General features: G+C 41.9%; 1 protein-coding gene across 1 annotated transcript in view; it reads left to right on the top strand.

Annotated features, from left to right (window-relative positions):
- The first annotated feature begins 8,244 nt into the window (after nucleotides 1-8,244).
- Nucleotides 8,245-11,966, top strand: part of NIBAN1 (niban apoptosis regulator 1) — a 157,054-nt gene continuing 153,332 nt past the window's right edge. Inside the window, exon 1 of the mRNA XM_032317351.1 lies at nucleotides 8,245-8,648. Coding sequence (XP_032173242.1) covers nucleotides 8,594-8,648 — 55 coding nt within the window. The 5' untranslated portion in view covers nucleotides 8,245-8,593. The remainder of the gene's footprint in view (nucleotides 8,649-11,966) is intronic.

Below are 11,966 nucleotides of genomic sequence, written 5' to 3'. Positions count from 1 at the left end.
ATTAAATGGATTCACCTTAAGGTATTCAATACAGTAGTTTTATCATCTGTTACCTAAATAACTAATAATTGGTTCACTGTCAAAATAAGAAGGAATTTAAGGCAGTATGGATGAAGGCAGTTTTAATCAGATATAATAAATCATCATGTATTTTTCTCCATACATAAGACATATATATCTAGACGTCTCTGCCCTACTACCCCATACTATTCGTGAGTGCAAATACTTGTAGATATATCAAGGGGATGCTGTGGGAGTGGTCTGCCCTTGGTTCAGATAATAAGGGGTGCAATGTCTGTAGAAAACAGAAAAGCAATAAAGCTAAGTCAGATCGCATTTTTAAAATTATCACGTACAGAAATTCCAAAGAAAGTCAGTGATGTATAACTTCCCTTGCCACCTTTATGGACCCGTCCCACTGTTCTTGCACCCTTGTGGGGCTCCTTGCCAATTCTTCCTTCCATTTGCCCATTTGAGCATACTAGAACAGAAGTCAGAGCCCTGGAATATTACTTTTCGCAACTATGATTCCTGCCTAGAAGAATTCATGTGTTGATTTTCTTGCACTATAGAGAAAAGAGTGAACTGTGACTCCGAGAGGAAATAACCACATGACTGTGCTTTACAAAATGGATTATAACTAATGTCAAAATGTGTTGTTATAAGCAGTAAGTTAAGTATACGCTTGTATGGTAAAATAATAGAATTATCCCCCCAAAATAAATTCAAGAGAAAAATTCTGTTTTGGAAGAGCAATTCTTTGTCAGGTGAGCAGAAGAACCTTGTAAAGGATAATAATTCCAAATGACTGTTAAACTAATTGAAGTGCAAGCTAAGAATTTGATTTGGACTGGAGCCTGTCATTTTCCTCATTGCCAAGTAGCCCCAACCCTACACGGAGTATCACAGCTGGTCCAGCAGGTGGCACTCTACCCTTTGTGCACTTGTACTAAACTAACACCCTGCCCAAGTACAAGGTAGTTTAGAGACCTGCCCTCAGAACCAGTAGCATCTGCTTATCTACAGCAATAATAGGTTATTGCTTTGGTCTGGTTTTTGTCAGATTTGAAGACTGATACCAACACATCTAAGTGCTCCTTTGGTTCTAGACTTTGTCATCCTTAGTTCTAAGCCTGTATTAGTTTCTGTTAAAATACTTGTACTTCTACTCTGTGCCCAAGATACTGTGCAGTGCTAGAGATCTATAAAAAAATTGTGATGATTCATATTGGAAAAGCACATTGACTCACACCTAAATGGTCAATGAATCTACAACAAAGGAAGAAAAAAATATACAATGGGGAAAACAGTCTTTTCAATAAAAGGTATTTGGAAATCTGGACAGATATATACAAAAGAAGGACACTGGACCACTTTCTTGCACCATACCCCAAAATAAACTCCAGTGGATTAAAGACCTAAATGTGAGACCTGAAACCATGTACACCTAAGGAAAACAAAGGCAGTAAATCTTAGATATGGGCCTTAGCAACACATTTATGGCTATGTCTCTTCAGACAAGTGAAGCAAAAGCAAAAATGAACTATTGGAACTACACCAAAATAAACAAAGTAAAAAGATTTTTGGATAGCAAAGGAAGCCAATAAGGAAGGAATCAACACAAAAACCAACCTATGAATGGGAGAAGATATTTAAAAATGATTTATTTAGTAAGGAATTAAGGTCTAAAATATAGTTTTAAAAAATGAATATACAACTCAACATTTAAAAAAAAAATCAAGTTAGGGATGCCTGGGGGCTCAGTCAGTTAAGCCGCTGCCTTTGGCTCAGGTCATGATCCCAGGGTCCTGGGATGGAGCCCTACTTCTGGCTCCCCACTCAGCAGGGACGTTGCTTGTCCCTCTGCCCCTCCCCCAACTCATTCTCACTCTCTCTGTCTCTCTCTTTCTCTCTCTCTCAAAGAGATAAATAAATCTTTTTCAAAAAAAGACAAGAAATAGTGTTTGTGAGGATGTAGAGAAAAGGGAACTCTCATGCACCATTGGTGGGAATGTAAATTGGTGCATCCAGTGTGGGAAACAGCATGGCAGTTCCTCAAAAAATTAAAAATAGAAATACCATATAATCCAGTAATCCCTCTACTGGGTATTTACTCAAAGGAAATGAAAACCCTAACTCCAAAAGATTTATGCAGCCCAATGTTTATTGCAACATTATTTATAATAGCAAAATTATGGAAGCAACCCAAGTATCCATTGATAGATGAATGGATAGATGATAGATAAATGGATAAAAAAGATATGGTCTGTATATTCAATGGAATATTACTCAGCCATAAAAAGAACAAGATCTTGCCATTTGTGACAGCATGAATTATACTAGGTGAAATAAGTCACACAGAGAAAGACAAATACCATTTGATTTCACTTATATGGGGAATCCAAAAACCAAAAGCAAGCAAGCAAACAAAATCAAATTCTTTTTTTTTTTTTTTTTAAGATTTTATTTTATTTATTTGTCATAGAGAGAGAAGTGAGAGCAAGCACAGGCAGACAGAGTGGAAGGCAGAGGCAGAGGGAGAAGCAGGCTCCCTGCCAAGCAAGGAGCCCGATGTGGGACTCGATCCCAGGACGCTGGGATCATGACCTGAGCCGAAGGCAGCTGCTTAACCAACTGAGCCACCCAGGCGTCCCAAAATCAAATTCTTAAGTAGAAGAAATTGGTGGTTGCTATAAAGGAGGTGGGTGGGGAGATAGAGAAATAGGTAAAGGAAATTAAGAGGTAGAAACTTCCAGTTCTTAAATAAATAAATGATAAGAGATGGTAAGTATAGCATAGGGAATATATTCAATTGTATTGTAATAATGTGTAGTGACAGATGGTGATTCCACTTAGAGTGAACATTGAGTAATGAATAGAATTGTCAAATCAATATGTCATACACCTGAAGTTAATATAACATTGTATGCTCATTGTATTTCAATTTAAAAAAAGGAAGAGCATGTTGAAGAAAAGCAATGTTTCTCAATTAAAAAAAAATCTGGGGGCACCTGGGTGGCTCAGTCATTCAGTGTCTGCCTTCGGCTCAGGTCATGATCCTAGGGTCCTGGGATCGAGCCCCGCCATCAGGCTTCCTGCTTGGCGGGAAGCTTGCTTCTCCTTCTCCACTCTCTCTGCTTATATTCCCTCTCTTGCTGTCTCTCTCTTTTTTCAAATAAATAAAATCTTTAAAAATAAATATCTGTCTTTTCTATCTTTCCTTTCTTTCTTTCTTTTCTTTTTTTAAAAGATTTTATTTATTTATTTGACAGAGAAAGCAAGAGAGCACAAGCAGGCAGAGCAGCAGAGGGAGAGGGAGAAGCAGGCGCCCCACTGAGCAGGGAGCCTGATGAGGGGCTCGATCCCAGGACTCTGGGATCACGACCTGAGCCAAAGGCAGATGTTTAATAACTGAGCCACCCAGGTGCCCCATATCCATCTTTTCTAATAAAAATTTCACACAGAAGCTCCTGAAACTTTCCCTCAAGAATCATTGACGAGCAGAAGTTGAATTTCATTTTGTATATATTCACTCTAGAAAATATTTTATCCAGCTGAGTTTTCTGTAGTTTGTACTATGAAGCAGCTTTTTATGTCTTTCAAAATACAGTCAAAATGTAATAGATACACTTCTTCCTTTTTCAAAATTGGTCTTGGTACCCTGCCTCCTGGAAGGTGATTTCCCGATCATGTAATAAAGGTACTATAATAAGAAGAAAAATAAAATGAACTAATGTTGATAAGTTTAAAAAGTTAATAAAACATCTTTTTATTTATTACTTCTTGTCATGCTAGCTTCATTTAGAGAATGCTAAATATGTGCTATGCATATTAATATGTATTAAGTGCGTTGCATATATGATCACATTAAATTTTCACAGACACTCATTTTAAAGAAAAGGAATATAAAGTAGAAAATTTAAGTTGTTTTTCAAAATCATGAAACAAGTTAATAATCAGAATGTCAACTGGAGCTTCTAAAACTTATACTCCCGGGATGCCTAGGTGGCTCAGTTGGTTAAGCAGCTGCCTTCGGCTCAGGTCATGATCCCAGCATCGTGGGATCGAGTCCCACATCGGGCTCCTTGCTCCGCAGGGAGCCTGCTTCTCCCTCTGACTCTGCCTTCCACTCTGTCTGCCTGTGCTCGCTCTCGCTTTCTTTCTCTCTGACAAATAAATAAATAAAATCTTTAAAAAAAAAAAAACTTATACTCCTGAGGAAAATAGGACATATCAGATTATTGTAACCATTTTTCTAGTAAGTGAAGGAGCTTATTAAAAATAATTCATAAAAATGACTTTCAATAGTTAAGCTACAACAGTCTATAAGAGATATTGTTGATAAGATAAGGCATTCATCAGAAACTATACAAAGAGAAAAGAGAAGGGAGTGTTAAGGGACGATTGGAAGATGCCAGAGAAAAATGTAATTGATTTTATAATTTGTATATGGTTAGCAAATATTCAAAGAAAATTACTGAATAAAGAATACAAGGAAATACATTTTAATAAACAAAGTGTGTTTAATTTGCAATGTGAGTTAGAGTAGATGGGTCAATTTCTTTAAAATATATAAAACTCTTCCAAATCAATAAAAATAAGAAATTGATAGGAAACCAGAAAAATATAAGAACAACTTACTCACAAGGGAGCATGTATAGCCAAAAAGCCCATGGAAAAATAATGAATCTTTCTCTTTAAGGATTTCAAAAGTAAACCACAGAAAGTGATACTTATTTTGATTTTTAAGTTGCCAAATATTAAAATGAATAATGAAATTAATGATGATAATTTTTAAAAAGATATGAAAATGTCCAATGTGACTGAGAAGGAGGAAAACAGGCATACATTGCTGGTAGATACGTGACTTAGGTTACATTTATATAATGAACTACCATTGACCTAGATCTAGATATTTATTTAAATGGAAATATTCCAAATGAAAAATTACAATACGGGGTTACAGAATATATAAAGAGCATCACCTCATTTCCGTAACTAAGTAACAATAAGTAAGTTTTTATATAATTATAAATTATAATTGTACATATATTTATATGTAAATTTATAGGAATCTGTATCAAACTGGTGATTGGGGTTATCGAAAAGATATTTACATTGGGGCATCTGGATACCCCAGTTGGTTAAGTGTTGGACTCTTGATTTCAGCTCAGATCGTGATCTCAGAGTTGGAAGATTAAGCCCCATGTGGAGCTTGGCAATGAGCCTGCAGCCTGTTAAGGATTCTCTCTCCCTCTGCCCCATCCCTTCCCCTTGCTCACATGCACTCTCTCCTTTTCTCTAACTCTAAATAATAAATAAATAAGAATACAGACATTAACATTGGGATCTGGATGATCCTTCCCTCTTTTTTGCCTTTTTGTTTGTCCATGGTTTCTAATTTTTTTAATAGTAAAACCTGGATTATTTATGTAAATAAACAAAAGCAAGATTTAACATAAAAGTAGTAGCATCTGTGGTTAAAAGGATGAACTCTGGAGTTAGATAAACCCAGGTGACGGGTGACCTTAGTTAAATTGCTTAAGCTTTTTCACCTTGATTTTTCTCATCTTTAAAATGGTGATAAGAACAGCACCTACTTCAGTCAGTTTTTTGTGAAGATTTCATTGGATAACTGGTAACCTGTCATGTGTACTTATCACACAAGAAAGTAATTACAGAGCTCCCAATCCTGTATTACACAGCAGTACAAGGTACTGGGGGGAGTGCAAATAAGTTTGAAACTGTTCCTACTCTGCAGGCAGTTAAATGTCTAAATACACAGATGTCACTCACTCAAATGAAAACATGTCCCGAAAGGGGTTCATAGTTCAATGACAGGTAAGAGAATCCCCAAAACACATGCACAGTTTATAGGTACTGGTACTAAATGTCTATTAATCTCATTTGCTCCTTCAAAAAAAGTAATCTAAATGGGTGAATTTATGTAAGTGAATTATATCTCAATAAAGATATTTAATAAGATAATCATTTTAGTACGTGCTATTTACCTGAAAGAAGTGTTGTTGTTGTTTTTAGATTTTATTTATTTATTCACAAGACAAAGAGAGAGGGGGATGCAGAGGGAGTGGGAGAAGCAGGCTCCCCACAGAGCAGGGAGCCCTCTGCAGGACTTGATCCCTTCTGGGATCAGGACCTGAGCCAAAGGCAGGCACTTAATAGGCTGAGCCCCCCAGGTGCCCCTGCCTTTTTTTTTTTTTTTTTTTTTTTAAGAGCTAGAGTGTGAAAGGACTCTGGGGGTGAAGGAGCAGAGGGAAAAGGCAAGGGAGAGAGAGAATCTTTTTTTTTTTTTTTAAAGATTTTACTTATTTATTTGACAGACAGAGATTACAAGTAGGCAGAGAAGCAGGCAGAGAGAGAGGAGGAAGCAGGCTCCCTGCTGAGCAGAGAGCCCGATTTGGGGCTCCATCCCAGGACCCCGGTATCATGACCTGAGCCGAAGGCAGAGGCTTTAACCCGCTGAGCCACCAGGCACCCCGGAGAGAGAGAATCTTAAGCAGGGTCCACACTCAGCACTGAGCACCACGCTAGGTTCGATCTCACAACCCTGAGATTATGACCTGAACTGAAATCATGAGCTGGACACTTAACTTACTGAGCTACCCAAGTGCCCCAAGATACACTTAATTCTAAGAGCTAACTAGAATATTGAGAAAAGAGTTGAACATGGAAGACTTTAAACCATGGAGTTGTTACCTGGAAATTTTCTTTATTCATTGAGATTCACCGCTTCCATTAAGTCCATACCCCATAGTTCATCTTTCATCCGTTCACTTATTCAGTGGTTATTTATTGAGCACCCATCTGCCAGATGCTGTACTAGGCATCTGAGATATGTCAGAGAATAGAATGAAAAAAATCCCTGCCCTTAAAGGAAAAAAAAAAAGTAAGAAAGAAAATAAATAACTAAAAAAAACCCAACCAAACAAGAAACAACATCAACAAAGGAAATCCCCAACCTTATGGAGTTTCCATTTTAGTGGGGACAGAAAAGAAACACACCAGATAACCCTAAGTGATATGAATAGAAATAGTGAAGGGTAAGGGATAGGACAGAGATGAGGGCTGGTGTATAAACAGAAGGTCCAAAAAAAAAAAAAAGGTCTCTTTTGAGGTATTAGCATTTAAGAGGAGATTGGAATGAAATAGACTTAGCGCACCATGTGAGTAAGTGAGGGAAGGGCATCCTAGGGGAAGCAAAGCACATGCAAAGGTGTGTCCTAGAGGAGCAAAAAGGCCAGTGGGAAGTGGGGGTCGATGGGGACAGAGAGGAAGTAGGGCCTAGTGTCAATGACAGACCAGGGCTTTTTCTCTGAAGGAGGAGGACCGGTTAGGAGGCTATCGCAATTTCGCAGGTGAGACACGATGAGGGTAGCCGAGGAAGGGGTGAGAGATGGGTGGATACTGGATATATTTTGAAAGCAGAATGGAGAGGATTCATGATGGATTAGAACACAGGGTGAGCGAGACTGGGTGTGAGGTGGGGGAAATCTTGGCGTTAAAAATGCTAGTCAATGAACTTTTGGGGGCAACACCTTCCAAGTGTTCTCCGCGCCTGGTTTTGGTGTGTACAGGCCGTCTGACCTTGGAGGTTAAGTCAATAGGACTCGCTAAAAATCTGATTGCTAAGAATAGGAAGAAATGCATGGTGACCCTTCTGCCCCAGTCGAGTGTTACTCGGGAGAGGCTGCCAAGTTAAATACTGGTTGTGGGAAAAAGAATCGATGCCCTTTCTAATGAATTATTTCCAGTTTGTCAAGGGGAAGAAATGGACCAAAAGATAAAAGAACAGATTTTGATGGAGGGAGGGGTGTCTGAAGTTTCAGGACTGGTAACGTATTGCCCGTCCCAGCTTAGGTTTTCCCTGTTTTTCTATTTCTCTCTTTTTCTCCCCCTTCATTTCCCACCCCCTCCTTGGCCCTGCTTCGCGGCTGCTGGAAGGAACAGTTCCGCGTTCGATCTCACACTTCGGCAGCACCGAATTACGCTGCCAGCTCCAGTCCTGGAGTTTCTAACTGGGGTGCCGTGTGCGCGCGCCTGTGCACACGTGCATGTGTGTAGAGGGGCGTGGACGGCTGGGGGAGCCGCAATTTTGTATTTCTAACAAAATACAAAGTTCTTCGGTGATGCTTGGGAACTGCTGTTTCTTAAAGCAACGGGGTCTTGAATTCCATCCCGAGGCTCGTCTGTGGAGAAGGTTCCAGCCCGCAGAGGTTCACAGTCACTAGGGAAATGGCCCGCTTCCTCGAAGGGGTTTCTCGGCGGCCCCTGACGGTGAGAAGCAGCAGCAAAAGCCGGCGAGGAGGAGGAAAGAGCGGGAAGTCTTCCCAGATGGACGTCCCCTCGGAGCTGCCCAGCGAAGCGAGGGCGGGAGGACAGCCCCCGGGCCAGCCCACAGACGCTCCGAGGGCGCGGACCTGGCGGAGGCGCCCCAGAAGGCGGCGCCTGTCGGAGGAAGTTTGCCCTTTAATTGCAGAGCCGGGTCAGCCGTCGCAGGCACCTCCAGGAGCGAGCGCCGAGCGCCGACGGGAGCTGTCAGCGCGGCCCGGCGTGCACCGCCCGCACCGCGGCCATGGGCGGCTCGGCCTCCAGCCTGCTGGACGAGGGCAAGTGCAGCTACATCCGAGGTACGCGCGCGGGGGGCTTCCCGGGAGCGCCGCGCCGGCCGGGGGCCTGCACAGCTGCGCGCTCCCGGCCCCAGAGGGCGCGTGGAGAGCGGGTGCCCGCCGCGCCCCCCGCCCTCCAGCGGCGGCGCGCTACCTGCGGGCGCGGGGACCTCCCGGGCCAGGGCGCGTCGCGCGGCCGGCTGCCTCCCTGCGCCGCCGGGGCCGCACACCCGAGCTCGGGCGAGGCCGCTCTTGGGATCCGGACGGGGACCGGAGCGGGGGTGGGTGGTCAGCCCGCCCGCGATGCTCTGGGAAGGGCGGCGGTGCGGATGCGGGAGGCAGGTGCAGGCCGCGGGGTGGGGGGCGCGACCTCATTTCCACCTCTCAGCCCGCCCTGGGGTCTGTTCAGGCCGGGATCCAGAAAACACCTCGCTCTCCCTTCAGTTCTGAGCTCTTCCTGAGCTTGCCTCAAAAGACGGGAGCGGGGATATCCCTCGTTTGTGGAGACTTCCCGGGGGATTCCCGGCCTTTAACGCAGAATTTCCCTCCTGGTAACGTTGGCCTGGTTTTGCAAAACGAGGTATCGGCCACAGCTTCACTTGAACTTTCAGATCACTTGTGGGATGATTTCATCAGAAGCAGAAAGGACCGTGTCATCCCGCTCCCAGGATGTAGGGTTCCTTTCCCTCTCCGGAGGGGGCTGGGGGAAGGGAAAGAGGAACAGGGGCGGGTTTTGTAACATTTGCTAAAGTTACCGATGGAGGGAAACTCGTTTGGGGAGATCTTCAGAGATACAGGGACTCACTACAGAGTGTGAGGCAGAAACAAACAAACAAAAAACCCCAAACTGAATTGAAACTGCAGAAAATCATGGCGCTATATCTTGGGTGGCTTCCTCCCAGGCAACCTTGCCCACAACCACTACCTAACGTTTGGTTATCTTGTCAACTTAGTCATTTTCTGGCTTTAGAAAATACCTTCTAAACCAGGTATCGAACTCTAAGCTTTACCCTAATCCTGTAAAGAAATGGTTAAGTTCTTCCTGATTAGGTTCTTTTCTTTCTGGGCCCTGAACCTTTCCTAAAAGGAAAGCATTTCCTTAGTGTCCTTATTCCATATTTGTGTTCAGTCACCACAGTATTCACAACCATTTTAAAAGGATATCAAATCAGGGCACTTGAGAGCAATGTAATTGACTTTCCAGATTCTTCCTCCTGCTCTGGTACTTCTGGAGACAGAGGATCATCAACAACTCATTCTGTCAGGGGATACAACTTGGTCAAGTATTCCTTTGCTGTCTTTAGTTAAACTGGTAGGAAGATGGATGACTTATTTATATTAGTGAAACAGCTAAACGAAGACTGTCTCCAGTCTTACAAATTTGGCTATGTGCTTGTTTTCACCAGCATGGAAGAGCCTGAACTGTAGGGGAACCCAGTGAGAAAGAGTTTGCATTTAGTTATTTGCAAAATATGTTTATGCCATTTCCTTTATAGGACTTTATTTCACTGCAAAGCTTAAAAACACCTAAAGTTGAATCATGGCCCTCCGTAGCCATCAGTGAAGTCCAGCAATGTAAGGGATTAACGTTCTTGAAGACTCCATGGTCATGACAGTTGTTGCTGTTGATACAAGCACTGCCTTCATGTGAAAAGAAAATGTGTTACCTTTTATTTTACTGTGAACTTAAATTATTGCACATCCAAAAGTATGTAAAGGCTTGTGCACAGGAAGGACCTGGAATAAATATGTTCTGAATGAATAAAACTATAGCAGATGGGGGCATCTGGGTGGCTCAGTGGGTTAAAGCCTCTGCCTTCCACTCGGGGCGTGATCTCGGCAGGGAGCCTGCTTCCTCCTCTCTCTCTCTCTCTGCCTGCCTCTCTGCCTTCTTGTGATCTCTGCCGGTCAAATAAAATCTAAACAAACAAACAACAGCAACAAAAAACTATAGCAGATTGTGTAACAGTCATTACATCCACAAGTCCTGCTCAATTTTATCTCCTAATTCTTTGGGAGGACACTTTCAAGGCATGTACAGGCAGAGGGAAGAGAAGAGTTAACGTTAGAATACCTCCAGAGAAAATGAGACGTTGCCTCATTTGAGAATACTCGTCTTGCCAAAAGAGAAAAGATCACTGGAAAAATGCATGGCGTTGTGAATTGTTAGTGGATGAGCACATGAAGGTCATGGGGCTGTGATTTCCTGATGGTTTTGAAGCCCCAGATCCCTGAAAAAAAAAAAACGCACACACAACAATAAAAAAACCACATAACCCTATCTTTTCCACTTTGCCCATCATTTAGCCCATGCATATTCTCAAGTTTTTATCTAATTGTATGCAGAGCAGTTGAAAATATGACAGTAAAGTTTAAATACAATTTTATGACCTGTTTCTCATAAAATAGCTGCCAGTGAAATACAGAGTTGAAAGCTCCTAGAGCTGGTTCAATAACTCTCCTTCAAGCTTGGTAAAGTTTACTAACTTATGGAGAATAACTAGCCAGTATATTTGGAGTGAGTTTTGTTAACTTAATCTTTTATGTGTTATAAGCACCTGTACTTCTGATATGCTAATGAGTCTGAATCAGCATTTACTTTTAGACAAATCATTTAACAGCTGCCATTGAGTCTGTGTGCATTGAAACTTTGTGTTGGTAGTGATATTCATCACATGGATGTTTTGAAAATACATTATTTCTTAGGATTTAGTAAATTTCTAGTTAAAGGGATATCAGAAGTATTAAGGTGTTACTTCATTTCTAAAATCACTACCACACTATTTTTTTTAGAAGATTTAATTTTTTATTTGACAGACATATTTCACAAGTAGGCAGAGGGGCAAGAAGAGAGAGAGGGGGAAGCAGGCTCCCCGCTGAGCAGAGGGCCAGATGTGGAGCTCGATCCCAGGACCCTGAGACCATGACCCAAGCTAAAGGCAGAGGCTTTAACCCACTGAGCCACCCAGGAGCCCCTACTACCATACATTTCTTACCACAGAACAAATTTTTAGTATTGCTTCTAGAAACTTTCAGTAACATCATTTGATAAAGATGTTTCAATTAAGAAATAATACTAAGACCTCCTTGTAATCCTATGGACAGTGTCATCTGTTTTAGCCTTCAGTGATTCTTTTAGCACTGACCGAAGAGGGTCTTCTTTTAATGAGAAGGAAAGCTCATATAATCCAAGCATTGGTGACCAATTTGGCGCCCTTTTCTCTCTTCTTTCCGAGTTTTCTTTTACTTTTTAAACTTTGATATGCAAAAAAGTGACCTGTAACTTCAGAGCACCCAGTGCCTTCTTGTTTGAGCAAGAACTGTCTTTCCTTTTTAGAC

Source organism: Mustela erminea, chromosome 17, assembly GCF_009829155.1.
Source record: "Mustela erminea isolate mMusErm1 chromosome 17, mMusErm1.Pri, whole genome shotgun sequence".
NCBI classification, from domain to species: domain Eukaryota; kingdom Metazoa; phylum Chordata; class Mammalia; order Carnivora; family Mustelidae; genus Mustela; species Mustela erminea.
This window is presented reverse-complemented; position numbering and strand designations above follow the sequence as displayed.